This window comes from Paralichthys olivaceus, chromosome 23, assembly GCF_024713975.1.
Source record: "Paralichthys olivaceus isolate ysfri-2021 chromosome 23, ASM2471397v2, whole genome shotgun sequence".
In the NCBI taxonomy this organism is placed as follows: Eukaryota; Metazoa; Chordata; class Actinopteri; order Pleuronectiformes; family Paralichthyidae; genus Paralichthys; species Paralichthys olivaceus.
This window is the reverse complement of record NC_091115.1, coordinates 3,639,724-3,652,005: the sequence shown is the minus strand read 5'-3', so window position 1 is coordinate 3,652,005 and position 12,282 is coordinate 3,639,724. Positions and strand designations below refer to the sequence as shown.

Genomic DNA, 12,282 nt, shown 5'->3' with positions numbered 1-12,282 from the left:
GATCAGACCTGCTGGAACAAAGAGAGGCAGCCCGGCGTCACACTCTCTTTTATGGGCCTCTAATAGCCATGAATGTTGGGGGGACCTGAACCTGGAGCTTGAGGTTGAGCATCACTTCGTTTTCACTTGAGAACAGCGTTTCCGAAGTAAAACGATCTCTGTCCACATTTGGGCTCCGTATCAGTTCTGATCTTGAACCATTTTAAACCTGCACGTCACACGACCACTCACACACGTTGGACATGTGTGCGTGCCGCTGTAAACAGGATCTGGGCGAACAATAGCTCGTCTCCTGCAAATGTAAACAGTTCACTGCACAGCTGTCAGCAAAGAAAACAGGGTCCGCAAGACTCGTAGTTGATTCTCCACGTCACGTTCTACGCTGGTAACTGAGGCTAGTGTCGGTGGTTTTGTTCTGGGAGGGGCTCATGTGATGGGAAATCATCGAAGGCTAAGTCGTGATCGAAAAGGCCCAATCAGCAAGCTGTTGTGAGGGTCTACGTCATCCAAAAATCTCTGTTTCTTCCGTCCAGCCCCGGGGTTTTCAAACTTTTCTGTATTACCGGCTCTAAAACTCAGGAGAGTGTGGATGGCAGGCGTATCCACAGCAGAGCTGATGCGTGTTATGCATAAGGAGGTGGATGAAAATGAACTTTCACACATGCCCCTGAAAAATGAGGATTACAGTCGATTGCTGAAATGAAAAAAGTTTATTTTCACGGTCAGTTATGTACAAATATTTAAATACAATATCAATTTTCCAGCCTTTTAATACAAAATAAATAAATCTTAATGTCTCATTCTTAGAAAATATGTACAAAGTTGTTGCTCCTGCCAGAATGGCCGACTCATGGAAACGATAATGGAAGTTTTAGAATTTGAAATGTTGTCGTCGGGTATGAAGGTCGTCGCCGATGCCTCAGTTCTCCGGGGCGTTGGAGCGGCTCTTCTCGTCGTGGGTGATGCTGTCCACGATGGAGGACAGACGCAGGAGGCTGGAGGAACCCGAGGACCCGCCGGTTCCTGTGACACAAAACAAACTGACCTCTAGTCCCCACTTGACCGCTGCGTTTCCTGCCCGTCGTAAAAAAGAAAGACAGCTTTACCTTCTCTCAGTGTTGTCATTGCCGCGGCGGTGGAATGGTCAGCAGAGGTCAGCCAGGGCTCGGAGGACTTTTTCCAGAGGTACTCCTGACTGGCAGCCTGTGCAGGAACACACATCACATGTCAACGCACACGTTCTGATGCGTGCACTTTGCAGAAAAGCACTTTTTTAAAGATCCCAGGGAAATACACATAGAAAAAGATGTGGGAAGTGACATTAGGGATGTCATTACTGAATATATCCTGCTGTTAAAACCCTGCTGGAATAAGAATATCACAGAGACGCTGAGACAAACACATCAGAAAACCATAATAGGCCCCACAGATATATTCCAGCAGGGAGTTCATTATGAAGTCATCATTATATCCCTATAAAGCCATCTGACTATCACAAGGAATATTTAGGGGAAGGTTTATGAGCTTACACTGTGTTCTTTAGAGTTATGTGTTGATCCGTGTTGGGATTTCTCCTCCTGCTCATCCAGCGTTTGCAGCAGCTCCTGCAGCCGCTCAATGTAGCTGATGGCGCTGCGTAAAATCTCCACCTTGGGCAGCCTCTGGTTGGGGTTGGCCACGGTTTTCCTCTTCAGCGCTTCGAAGGCCTCGTTGATCTTCTTCAGCCTCCTCCTCTCCCTCAGCGTGGCGGCCTTGCGTCGGTCCGTGGGCGCGGACCTCCTCTTGCAGACCTTGCAGGCCCACATGAGGCACTGGCCCTCGCAGTGCGCACGGAGCCCCGGTGGCGCAAGGACGTGTTCCTCCCCGCTGCTCTCCCCTCCGGTCTCGGACGGAATATTAGGGTCCTGGCCCGGAGACAGCGGGCTGTCGTCGCCGTTGTACAGAGGGGACACCCCCGCCATGTCCAGGTGCTGCAGTGGTCCATGATCCCCCTCCTCCAAATAACGCAAATCACTGAAAAGATAAGTGTTGGTCTCAAAAAGGTCCATCATATTGTTGCGCCCCTCTCCCTTGTTTTGACAGTGGGGCTGTGGCATTTAAATAGAGCAGCAGGGACACAAGTCACCAGGCTTATATATAGAATGTGAAACTCTATCCAACAGTTTGGCTGCCACACTGCATCAAGCATCTTCCTTTTCAATGGCTCTTTACAACCCACTGACTTTGTGTGTACGGGAAATAAATATGTGCATTAAGGCCTCCGGAGGTATCGAAGTGTCACCTCAGGTTTCATGACAGGTGCTTTAGATTTCTGCATAAAGTGAAGCGCATAAACAGGCTCGATCCACCGTCAACAAGAAAACACAGAGACAAGAGCAGGTGAGATAAGACTCACTTGTTACAGCAGCAGGAAGTCAAATGTGATAAAAAATAGATAAATACAAATGCATGAATATAATATAAACCCTTCACTATTGAGATATTGTTTGTATGGAGATAAACTTGAGTAAAGTTCAGAGACTCAAACTGTATTTGTTCATTAGTATAAAGATATCAACATATACATATTAGACTGTTATAGGCAGGTATAAATATGAATATGAGTTTAAAATGTGCTATATATATAATTCACTGTAGTATACTAAATACCAGTATATTGTATATAGTACAGTTAAACTATATTTAAGTATATAGTACCATAACTATAAGTGATATTTAAGTCTTAGTATAACTTGGTATTTGTGCTTTAGTGTAAGGCGATGTTAAAATAGAAGTACCCATACATATATATATATATATATATATGCATGTACAGACTGTTTATACCCATATAGATACAGATACAGTTTTGCAAAAAGAATATCAGGATGAAATTCTGTAAGTATACATATATATATATATAAATGGGTATAGATACAACAAAGTATATCAAATCGCAGTGTGTTGTAAATAGTACAACCATAAAAAGATGTATATAAAAACTATATCTAGGTATAAATTCACAATAGCAAACAATATGATATAATATAAAATGGATAATGTTCAAGAGGACACTAATGAGCTAAATCACATACACATTAAAAATAGAGCATGTGAACGAATATAAAGACACATTTCTAATAGGAGGTTTAGTAGTATAGTTTATAGTATCACTTCTCTGCTGGTTTGTACTTGTACTTGTACTCTACTATGCTCTACCGTCTATCTGCTTCTATACTATAATATTACTATATTGTCGTCCATTATCTTAAATAACTCCCAGTGAGATTACGATGTCCTCCACACACAGGAGCCATCGAGTCCCTCACGCACCAGTTTGTAACGTGTAGAAAACCCCATTATAAATAGACTGGAATGTGCAGAGTCAAAACACATGTGTGTATATGATGGTTATAAATAGGACCCCGGCTCATTCATCTCACATTCATAAAAGAGATTCATAAAAAGGCTGTGAGGAGGTGACGTTGGTGATATATGGCCCGCTGCATTTCTCCCTGTACCCTGAAAGGTCCACGATTGGAAGCTTCACAGGCAGGAATGTGAGGGATTCCTATTTTTGTACGGCGGCGTGACCTTGTGTTATGAAATGAAACGAGACGGCGGCAGAAAGGCACACACGCCGGATGTTTACCAGGTAGAGACCAATGAAAACCTCCTGACTTTTGAGTTTATTTACTGGTGGAAATGTCAAGAGTGAGTTTTAAATTATTCTGATTTACAGGAACCCTTCGCGGGAAGAGAGAATTACAGCTCGGCTTGTGAGTGGAGCAACTTTTTACCTTCACAGACGGTTACTGAGAGTTAGGGAAAGTGGGAAAACGCTTCACTTCAGCCTCTTACATCAGAATCTCCTAATTAAAATTAATTTATGGCCCCGGAGCCGCCATTACTGACAGTCCTGTAAAATCCCACAACACCAATGCAATCAATTCCGGAGCAGTTCAGGAGATTGTTTCTGTTTTTTTCTTCCCATGTCAAAAATAATGAACTCCGATTTTAATTTCCAGTCGTCTGTTGGGACTGAAGGCTCACGGGAGGATACAGTTATAAATAATAATAAAAGTGTCATATTCATCATAATAGTTATTGATATCAAGTGAATCAAACATTTGTAATGTGATACCATATTCAACCATACTGTCCAGAACTAGTTTATCAGCTTCATCATATCATGTCTGTGTGTTTGTGACCAGGATTACACAAAAACTGCTGAACTGATTAACATGAAACTTGGAGGGAGGATGCGCTAAGGGTCGAGGACGAACCCATTAAATATTGGTGCAGCTGTGGATTAGGGATTTTCAATCCAATCTAAAAAGACAAAATGTTTTACTGAAATTTCCAATAAGACTGTCGTGTTGGTGTAAAGACGAGTAACTGTTGTTGTCATACGTGTTTTTGGTTCAGATGCTGTTTGACTCCGAGCGTCTTTGGAGTCCAGACAGATTTACACTTCCCACGGTCAATCCTGACTCCGCCTCCTCCTTCCCTGAGAGGCCTGAGTCTGTATCCCATGATTCTCCCTGACAGCTGAAGCGTCAGGTCCTCGTCACTGACCGGGATTTACGGTGCGTTCAGGATGCACAGTAACTCTGGGGGGGGGGGGGATAATACACAGTCAGGACACGACTCCATGTAGAAATGTGTTTGTTTCATTTCAGGCCAATTACATTTGGAGTCGGGGTTCATTTTTTATTTTTCCATTTGTTGCAACAATTTATCTCATGTATTTATCATCAGGGTTGCTTCATCTCCATTTGTCACTTTGCCCTGTGACTGTTTGTTTCCATGAAGCTGACGTGAAGTGGCAGCGACAGAAAATGCAGGACCAGGTCTGTCCTGATCTTTATGGCGAGCAGATGGAAAATGTGCTGTGCTGCGGCCAACCGGTCAAACTGCAAACAGAAAGCATTCAGGCACACACAATACTTATGAAATAACATAAGGCAGTTTTAGGTAAAATAAGATAATCGAAGATAAAATGAGGTAATAAAACCTGTCAACAATTTATAATATAGTAGAATACATTGAAAACAAAACAGTATGGAGTCTAAAAATGTTTTACCATAGTTTTTTTTGGGGGATATTTTTCGTATTTAACTGATCTCAACTTTCTGATGGTGTCATGTGATCTTTCTCCCTCCAGGTGTCAGAACGTTGATCCAGTTAGGACTAGTGTTGACATGGGGGGGGGGGGGGGGGTCACATTCAGAGCTGATAATGAACATGAACTGCAGGACCTCTCCTGTCCTGGCTCTCCTCCCCCATCGAACACCTCCCCCCGCGGTCTAACTGGACCTCCTGCCTCCTCAGACAGACTCACCAGGCTGTTTCAGAGGAAACCCTGAGCACCGTGACGGACACACCGCATATAACCCAGCTCCACACCTGGGATATGAATTAGCCAATCGGGGGTTAAATGCCGTGGCCGTGGGCCCGATGACAATGCCTCACCTGGGATCACGACCCGTCGACCTCCAGGATCACCGCTCCACTCACCCTGCTGCAAAGAGGCTCTGATGAGTGAGTGGAAAACAAGAGCTCATATCTCAATAAAGGTGACGATTCTTAGAGAAGATGTGATGGGACAGTTCAATATTTCATCAGATTTTCATCAGATATTGATCCAGAGAAAATTAAAGATTGATGGTCCTGCAGTTTATAGAGTGATAAACCATCTACAAAAAAAAACATTGCATTTTGGTGTGGATGTGGATTAGGTGACAGATATGTAAAAAAAAAAAATAGTTCCCTTAGTATTGAAACACAGGGCATTTTTCAACGCTAATATAATGTAGTTTAAAACTAAAAGTTAGTCATAGCCGGAAGGTTGAATGGTGGAAAAATGAAGTCATTTCAGTGCCATGGAGGGTCAGAGGCCGCAACAGGTGGAGACAATAAGCACAAATTCCTTCTGTGTGTGCTGGAGTTTATTAGCCAGTGTTATTACCAGCCAGAAATAATTTTACGCCACAGCAGTGCATGCTATTAATAGCATCTTGAAAAAGTAATCTTCTTTAGAAAGCAATCCTCCCTCTCTCTATAGACCCATCTACTTTCTAGAGATTGCTTTTCCATCAGTGAGGCCGGTAATGACATGCGTTACCCAAAAGTTGTGCTGCTGCTTCTGTTCATACATCACAACTATTATTCAAACTGCAGCTTCAAATTTACGAGAAAGAATATGGATAATTTGTCACGTCATTACCTCGCTACACACAATGATCATCAGTCTTTCTTTAAGACGCACATGACGCACAAAACACTGAGAGTTGAGAATCATGCAGGTTTTCAGGGTGGAACTCACAAAAATCAAGGAGACCACACTCCAAGAAAAAGCTGTGAAAACTTTTATAGGACTTAAAGTGCCACACGCTGTTGCTGCTTTCAGACTTGCACCAAATGTATGTGAGGACGCCAACGTCCGAGTCAGTTGCCAGGGACATTCTCCAAAGTTTATCCTGTCAGTGCCCGAGTAAAAACTCTGTAGAATGTCAGAGTGACCCAATGTGAGAATACAGAATGTGTGATACTAAAATAATTCAAATATGTCAGGATGAAAAAGAGGAGCCGTACACGTAGACGAAGGCGTCAACTTGGAATGACAACAAGATTTAAGAGTTTTTGGCGATAAGGGGCCGACCCTGTTCCACAGTGGAATTTGTCAGGACCTGACGAGCAGCTGTGAAAATGTTCTAGTATCTATTGTCGAGTTATTATCTTGATGATGTGTGGTAACAAAACTCCAGGCCTAAAGTCTGAGAATCCCTCAGAGCCTTATTGCACAGAGCTGGAGGAACGCCAGTCGAGGCTAAAGTCAAACAATGGCTCCCGTGCTCTGAGGCCGAGCATCACAGGCCAAAACCGCATGTATGATTGCATCTCCCACCGAAAACACAGCTAATCTTTTTTGGCCTGGCTCCCTCAAAACTCACAGGCGGGGGAATAGCTGTCTGTCCTGAGCTAAGCTAACAGACGGCTCCTCTCACTCGTGCCCCAAGCTGAGGGTTAGACGGGGGGTTGGGGGGGGGGGCTTGGGTTTCAAAGACAAAAGGGGAGGGGACACTGATGGCATCTGCCTCCTCTCTGGTGGACGACGCAGGGATTCAGTTCAAAGAGCGAGCGGCTGGGGCGCATCAATTAGCGAGGGACCGAGCTCGCTGACTCGCCCGCTCGCCGGCCAACTCTCGATGACCTCAGAGGGCTTTACATTGCGAGGCACGATGAGAGCGTCGCAACACTGGCCGGGCGATGTCAATAGCCCCTCGCAAATGGACTGGTATTGATGGACAGGCTTAAAGAGTTGTTCCTGCAAATGGATGTGAAGAATAATAAGCGAGTGCTCGGTATTGACAAAAGAGGAAAATAAAAAAATGACGCCTGAAGGGGGGGGCACAGAAATGTCCCCAGCTGTTCACATCCCTATTTTGCCATCCTGAGTTGTAGTACACTCTCTGAGAATGGCCGTCTGCAGCTTATCACCTGACAGCTGATGGTGATTTAGTTGCGAGTGATGTGAAGGTCCCTCCTGATTGATTCTATCCTCATTCTGGGGAGTGATGGATTAGCTGTGTCCAGTGTGTATCCCTATCTGCCTTCCAGACACAGCCACTGGTGGGGACTTAGTGGGGGCACCGGCCTTGACCCGGCAGCAGACGATAGGAGACCCTCGTCTGGCCAGCGAAGGTTTGACGTTGACCCCGCTGGCCTCTGTCTGGCCCTCTGTGCTTCGCTGCAGCTCTTATTCTTGTACTTTTCTTTTGACTCATCGCAGGATAAACACTAAGTGACTTTCACGGCACAGCGCCGGAGGAAATTGAGTCCAAATCAATAGAGTTGTTTTTTTTTTTTAAATATTTCGTATTTTTTCTTGCACAGCGTTGCTTTGATGTCGCAGCCTGTAAGCGATATGGTGGAACATCGCTATCATTAATATCACACTGCCTCTGGGAGTCGGGTGGGGCGGGGAGACGTGGTCGGCGATAACACGGAATGAATCTAATCATCAGCGAGTGTGACTGTCGCCATGGCAACGTGGGTGACAATGATCCACCAGTATTAGTTTTTCCTGAAGCGTCTGAGCCGAGAACAAAGCGAGTTTGGTTACATGAATGAATTTTAGACTCTTGGATAACAACAACACCAGATTTCTTTAACTTTGGATGGGTGGTGGTGCCGGTGCTGGTGGTGGTTGGGGAGGAGGGATAAAACGCCGGGCTCCAAGAGAAACTAATAGGATATTGATGAATGTCAGTGTTGACGAGGGAGAAAAGGGTCACTGCTGTGCTGTATAATTGGTTATATGTGCTCCATTGTGGAAGCAGAAGATAGTGAAGGGAGAAGCGAAGCGTTGGCAGGATGCAATGATAACATGATAGCCATAAAGCCGCAGTGGGTAAAGAACACAGCCTTGTCTGGCTCAGACTTAATGGGGAGACCTTTGTTACCCAAAACCAAAACCCAAAACCTGTTGATTCAAAATGAACCTTCTTCCTCAGGCCCGTCATCCAAAGTCAACATCATTTGACATGAACAAACCTTTTTCTACGACTGGTTGTCGACTGATGGCTGTTGTCTATCGTCTTGCTTTCACTCCTGGAGTCTCTTAAAGCCTCCGAATTCAAAAATCAATACAAAATAACGAGGTTTGTCTCGTTTTCCTCTTATCAATGAACTCTGTCACCTGATATTGAGTTGCATCTCCCTTTGAAACCATATCTCAAGCCCAATAATGCTTAATAATCCTTTTTTAGATTAGAGATAGAGATAAAATGATAGGAGTCCTTCAGAAGTGAAGCATGAATAATGAAGGAAACTGACACTCTAAACTTCAAGTGCAAAGAAAAGATAACGAGTAACAAGTGTCTTAAAACGTGAGGTTTGATTACAGATAATTCATCTTATCAATCAATTTAATAATATGGAATATTTTCACATATCACATGCACATTCCCAAACAATTAGCCACCCAGTTACCTGCAGACAACAATATTTATGACTCGGCTGAAAGAAATAAAAGAGATGAGATTTACAATTGATCCGTATAATGTTGACAAATGGGCAGAAGGTGGGGTCCGTCCAGACGTGTGTGGCCCACAAAGTGTAAGAGAATCCTGAGATTCCCACTTTTGACACCCGCGTGAATTATTCTCAACAGGTTGCTCTCCACACCCAAAACCCTGAGGACTAGCATTACTGTCCAAACACAGGAGAGGGTAACTGAGCATCGATGATTGTGTGTCTGTTGTAGCACAAGTGTGTGTGTGTGTGTTTGTGTGCATCCTCCCTCTACCAGCATGGATTGAAAGCATGTTATTATGTTAAAGTGTTGTTGGTGCATCATGCGCCTCATGCAGGAAACAGCCAACTAAAAACAAACCAGTGTGTGAGAGTGAGAATCAACTGTCCAGTGCACGTGCATACACAAACACCAGTCGTGCCTGGTGCCGTGCATCTCACCGGCCCTGAAGGTCATCGCCACCTGTTTGATACAATAAAAAATCTTGTGTTACTGTTGTGGAAGTTATTGGAGGTTGGGTTTCTTTCAGCGTGTGTGCAGGTGCATGCAGGGAAATGGTCAGACGGGTGAAGTATCGCTGATGGGGAAGCATCTGCACTTTGCAGCTATTGTCTTACACCCAGGAAGGGATTTATCGAGACAATGGTGATGTTTGTGCAGAAAAAGGAAGAACATGATGAGTTAATGAGGAATATAATGAGTCAACCCACTGGAGGAATTAATTCTAAACCCAAACTAAAGGAGAGAACAGGCCGACCAGCTCCGTTCACAGATAAAAAGTTGAACGCCGTGAGAGGAGAATATCTTTTTACAGAGAAAGTCTCTGGCTGAGATTTTGGAGGATGGTTTCTCCTAATGACTTAATCCAAGTTCAGTCTCAGTGGCCTCAGCTCTTTGTGTGTGTGTGTGTCTCTGTGTAATCCTCGCTGTGAGATGGGAGCCCAGAGGTGACCTCACTGTTTAGTTTCACAGGGTCTCCGGGGGCCCGCGGAGGTTCTGGGCCTGGTCCTTACAGCAGAGGGGTCTGAAACCCTGACATGCAGGCCCGGGTCCGCAGGGACCGCCAAGCCCCGGCTCTTGTTACCGCCGGGGTTAGTCACGCTCTGTGAGATTTATGTGTGGAACAGTAGAGAGGGTTTGGGTTGCACGATACCACCAAAGTGTCGCGATATCAATCCTCTGCAGAAATTAACTGGTAATGCCAAGGATAAATATAGTTTTGTATATTCACAGAATCAAATATTATAGTTTATCTCACCATCACTGAATAAAAACTAAAACAAAATCAATAAAATACTGCAGCTTATTGTTGTTTAATTCATTCAGTCCCGGCTTCACTTTTAGTCTACATTAAATTATTTCAAAGAAAGTACAGTTCAATTTTATCTCTGCACTTTAATTAACACTGTGTCCGACTTCTGCCCCCAAATGGCCTTTTGGTAATAAAGAAAGGAAATTATGCAAACAAGTTGAATTCTTCTCCTGTGGTTTGCAGCAGAGGACAAAATAAATTAAATGCGATATATGTTTCTAGTCTCAAGGACCAATCAAATCTTTACTAACACTGTCTGCTCAGCCGCCATGGGACTCTTGGTTCAGTCTCTTGCCTAAGGGCACTTTGATTAGTGGGCTGGAGGAGCCAGGGATTGAACCACCAACCCTCTGAATAGGAGACGACTTGCTCTATCTCCAGCCTCCAATCCTAAGATCAGTAGATACAGAAGAAATGCTTGAGTAAATACCAGTACTATTAAAAAACTTTGAACCCATTTCCAACTGAAGTTGACTTGAGTGAAGAATTCTCATCGACCAACATTTCAAACAAGAACGCTTTGCTTCAAGCTTCTGTCTATTTGCAGTGATGTCAGTGTCGTCTCCTTGACTTTGTAAATAACCTGATTCCACATCACAGACTGAACAAACCCTGTCGTGTTTTCTAAGCACAAATGGCATTGGCAGGAAAATACGCTCAAATAACTCAGACGTCGATGTCGACACGTTGTCAAACACCATAAATTCCTGTGTTAAATTTTGCGGGCATCGAATCCCCGACACGAACTTCTCCTCTTTCTTTTATCCGAATCTGAAATTTCTCAAAATGTTGCACTGATCAGTGATTCAGATGTTTCTCATCAGAGGTTTTTCTGCAGATTACGACAATGAAACAAAAACAAAAACACGTGACAACACATCTTCACGAGGAGACCACACAGAGAGATAACGGGATGTGTGGCGGTCGTCTTTAAAGCAAGCACTTGTCCTGGCTGACATTTGGACAGGCCGCTGGTTATTGTGTTGTTTCACACTGTTCAGTGTTGATAGGGTGGGCTGCTCCTGGTGTGGATGGAGCCAGGCAGGACCACCTCTCTGGTGGCTGACCCTGGGTGCTCGGGGCATGGGGACAGGTGGACCGGGACCCCCCATACTTAACAATGGACCTCCAGTAGAGAACACTTAGTCCCGTCTCCCCAGGTTTATTATGATTGCAATTAATCCATTTCATATGAGGATGTCATACTTTTAAATGCACATTTTTTTATATTGTATGTTCACTTTGTTTCAAGGAAGATTTTCATGCACAAAACCAGCTTTTTTCCATTAAACACCTTCTGGTAGCTGCATTTCTCTGCCGAAATATTGGCTAAACAAAAGCTGTGTTATTACACCTCGCTCTCTCTGTAGGCGGTTTTAGCGTCCCTGTGCTACATATCAGAGACATAAGGGCTGCACACACGCCCCTGCATGGATGCAGACCACAAACAGGCAGCACAAACAACACTGAGTCTGCCTCGTGTTTTATCTCCTTGCCACCCACAGTTTACGCCAGCGGGGAGCTGAAACCTTGCGCTACCTCGGGTTCATCCGTAAGCCCCCGAGCTAATCACCGTACCCCAGCCCATCACAGACCATGGCTCCAGGCCATTAGGACTAAACCACCCCTCTGGCTCCCAGTCAAAATTATTAAAACACAAACTGTAACCTTAAACTGCTAAAAGAAATTATTTCAGTTTCCCACCAGTCCAGTTCCGCCGGCGGCTGAAAACCAAGCCAGCTTTCTCTTGTGTGTTTCCCCCTTTGGAGACTTTCAGACATTGTTTTAAGAGAGAGCAGCGCTGGTGTCTGAGAGCCTCTTGCTCGTTTGGACATTCTTTGAGAGTGAGGAGCTCCTTTGGGGCCGATGTTTGAGTTTTGAGTCATTTCTTCACGCTTCTCGAATGGAAAGAAGACGCTCAGGGATGGTGAACAATAGGAGGGAATGGAGT

General features: G+C 44.4%; 1 protein-coding gene and 1 long non-coding RNA gene across 2 annotated transcripts; one reads left to right on the top strand and one right to left on the bottom strand.

Annotated features, from left to right (window-relative positions):
- Window positions 1–691: 691 nt before the first annotated feature.
- On the bottom strand, window positions 692–2,115 carry myf6 (myogenic factor 6). The gene is made up of 3 exons (XM_020105452.2): window positions 1,530–2,115; window positions 1,107–1,203; window positions 692–1,023 (listed from the first exon to the last, which is right to left on the bottom strand). Exons 1-3 carry the CDS (start codon window positions 2,094–2,096, stop codon window positions 920–922), a joined length of 768 nt encoding a protein of 255 aa, XP_019961011.2. The 5' UTR covers window positions 2,097–2,115; the 3' UTR covers window positions 692–919.
- Window positions 2,116–3,718: 1,603 nt separating this feature from the next.
- LOC138406815 (uncharacterized) lies at window positions 3,719–5,576 on the top strand. Its single transcript, XR_011240212.1, has 4 exons — window positions 3,719–3,758; window positions 4,408–4,568; window positions 4,741–4,832; window positions 5,147–5,576. It is a non-coding gene; the product is annotated as an uncharacterized lncRNA (long non-coding RNA).
- The last annotated feature ends 6,706 nt before the right edge of the window (window positions 5,577–12,282 follow it).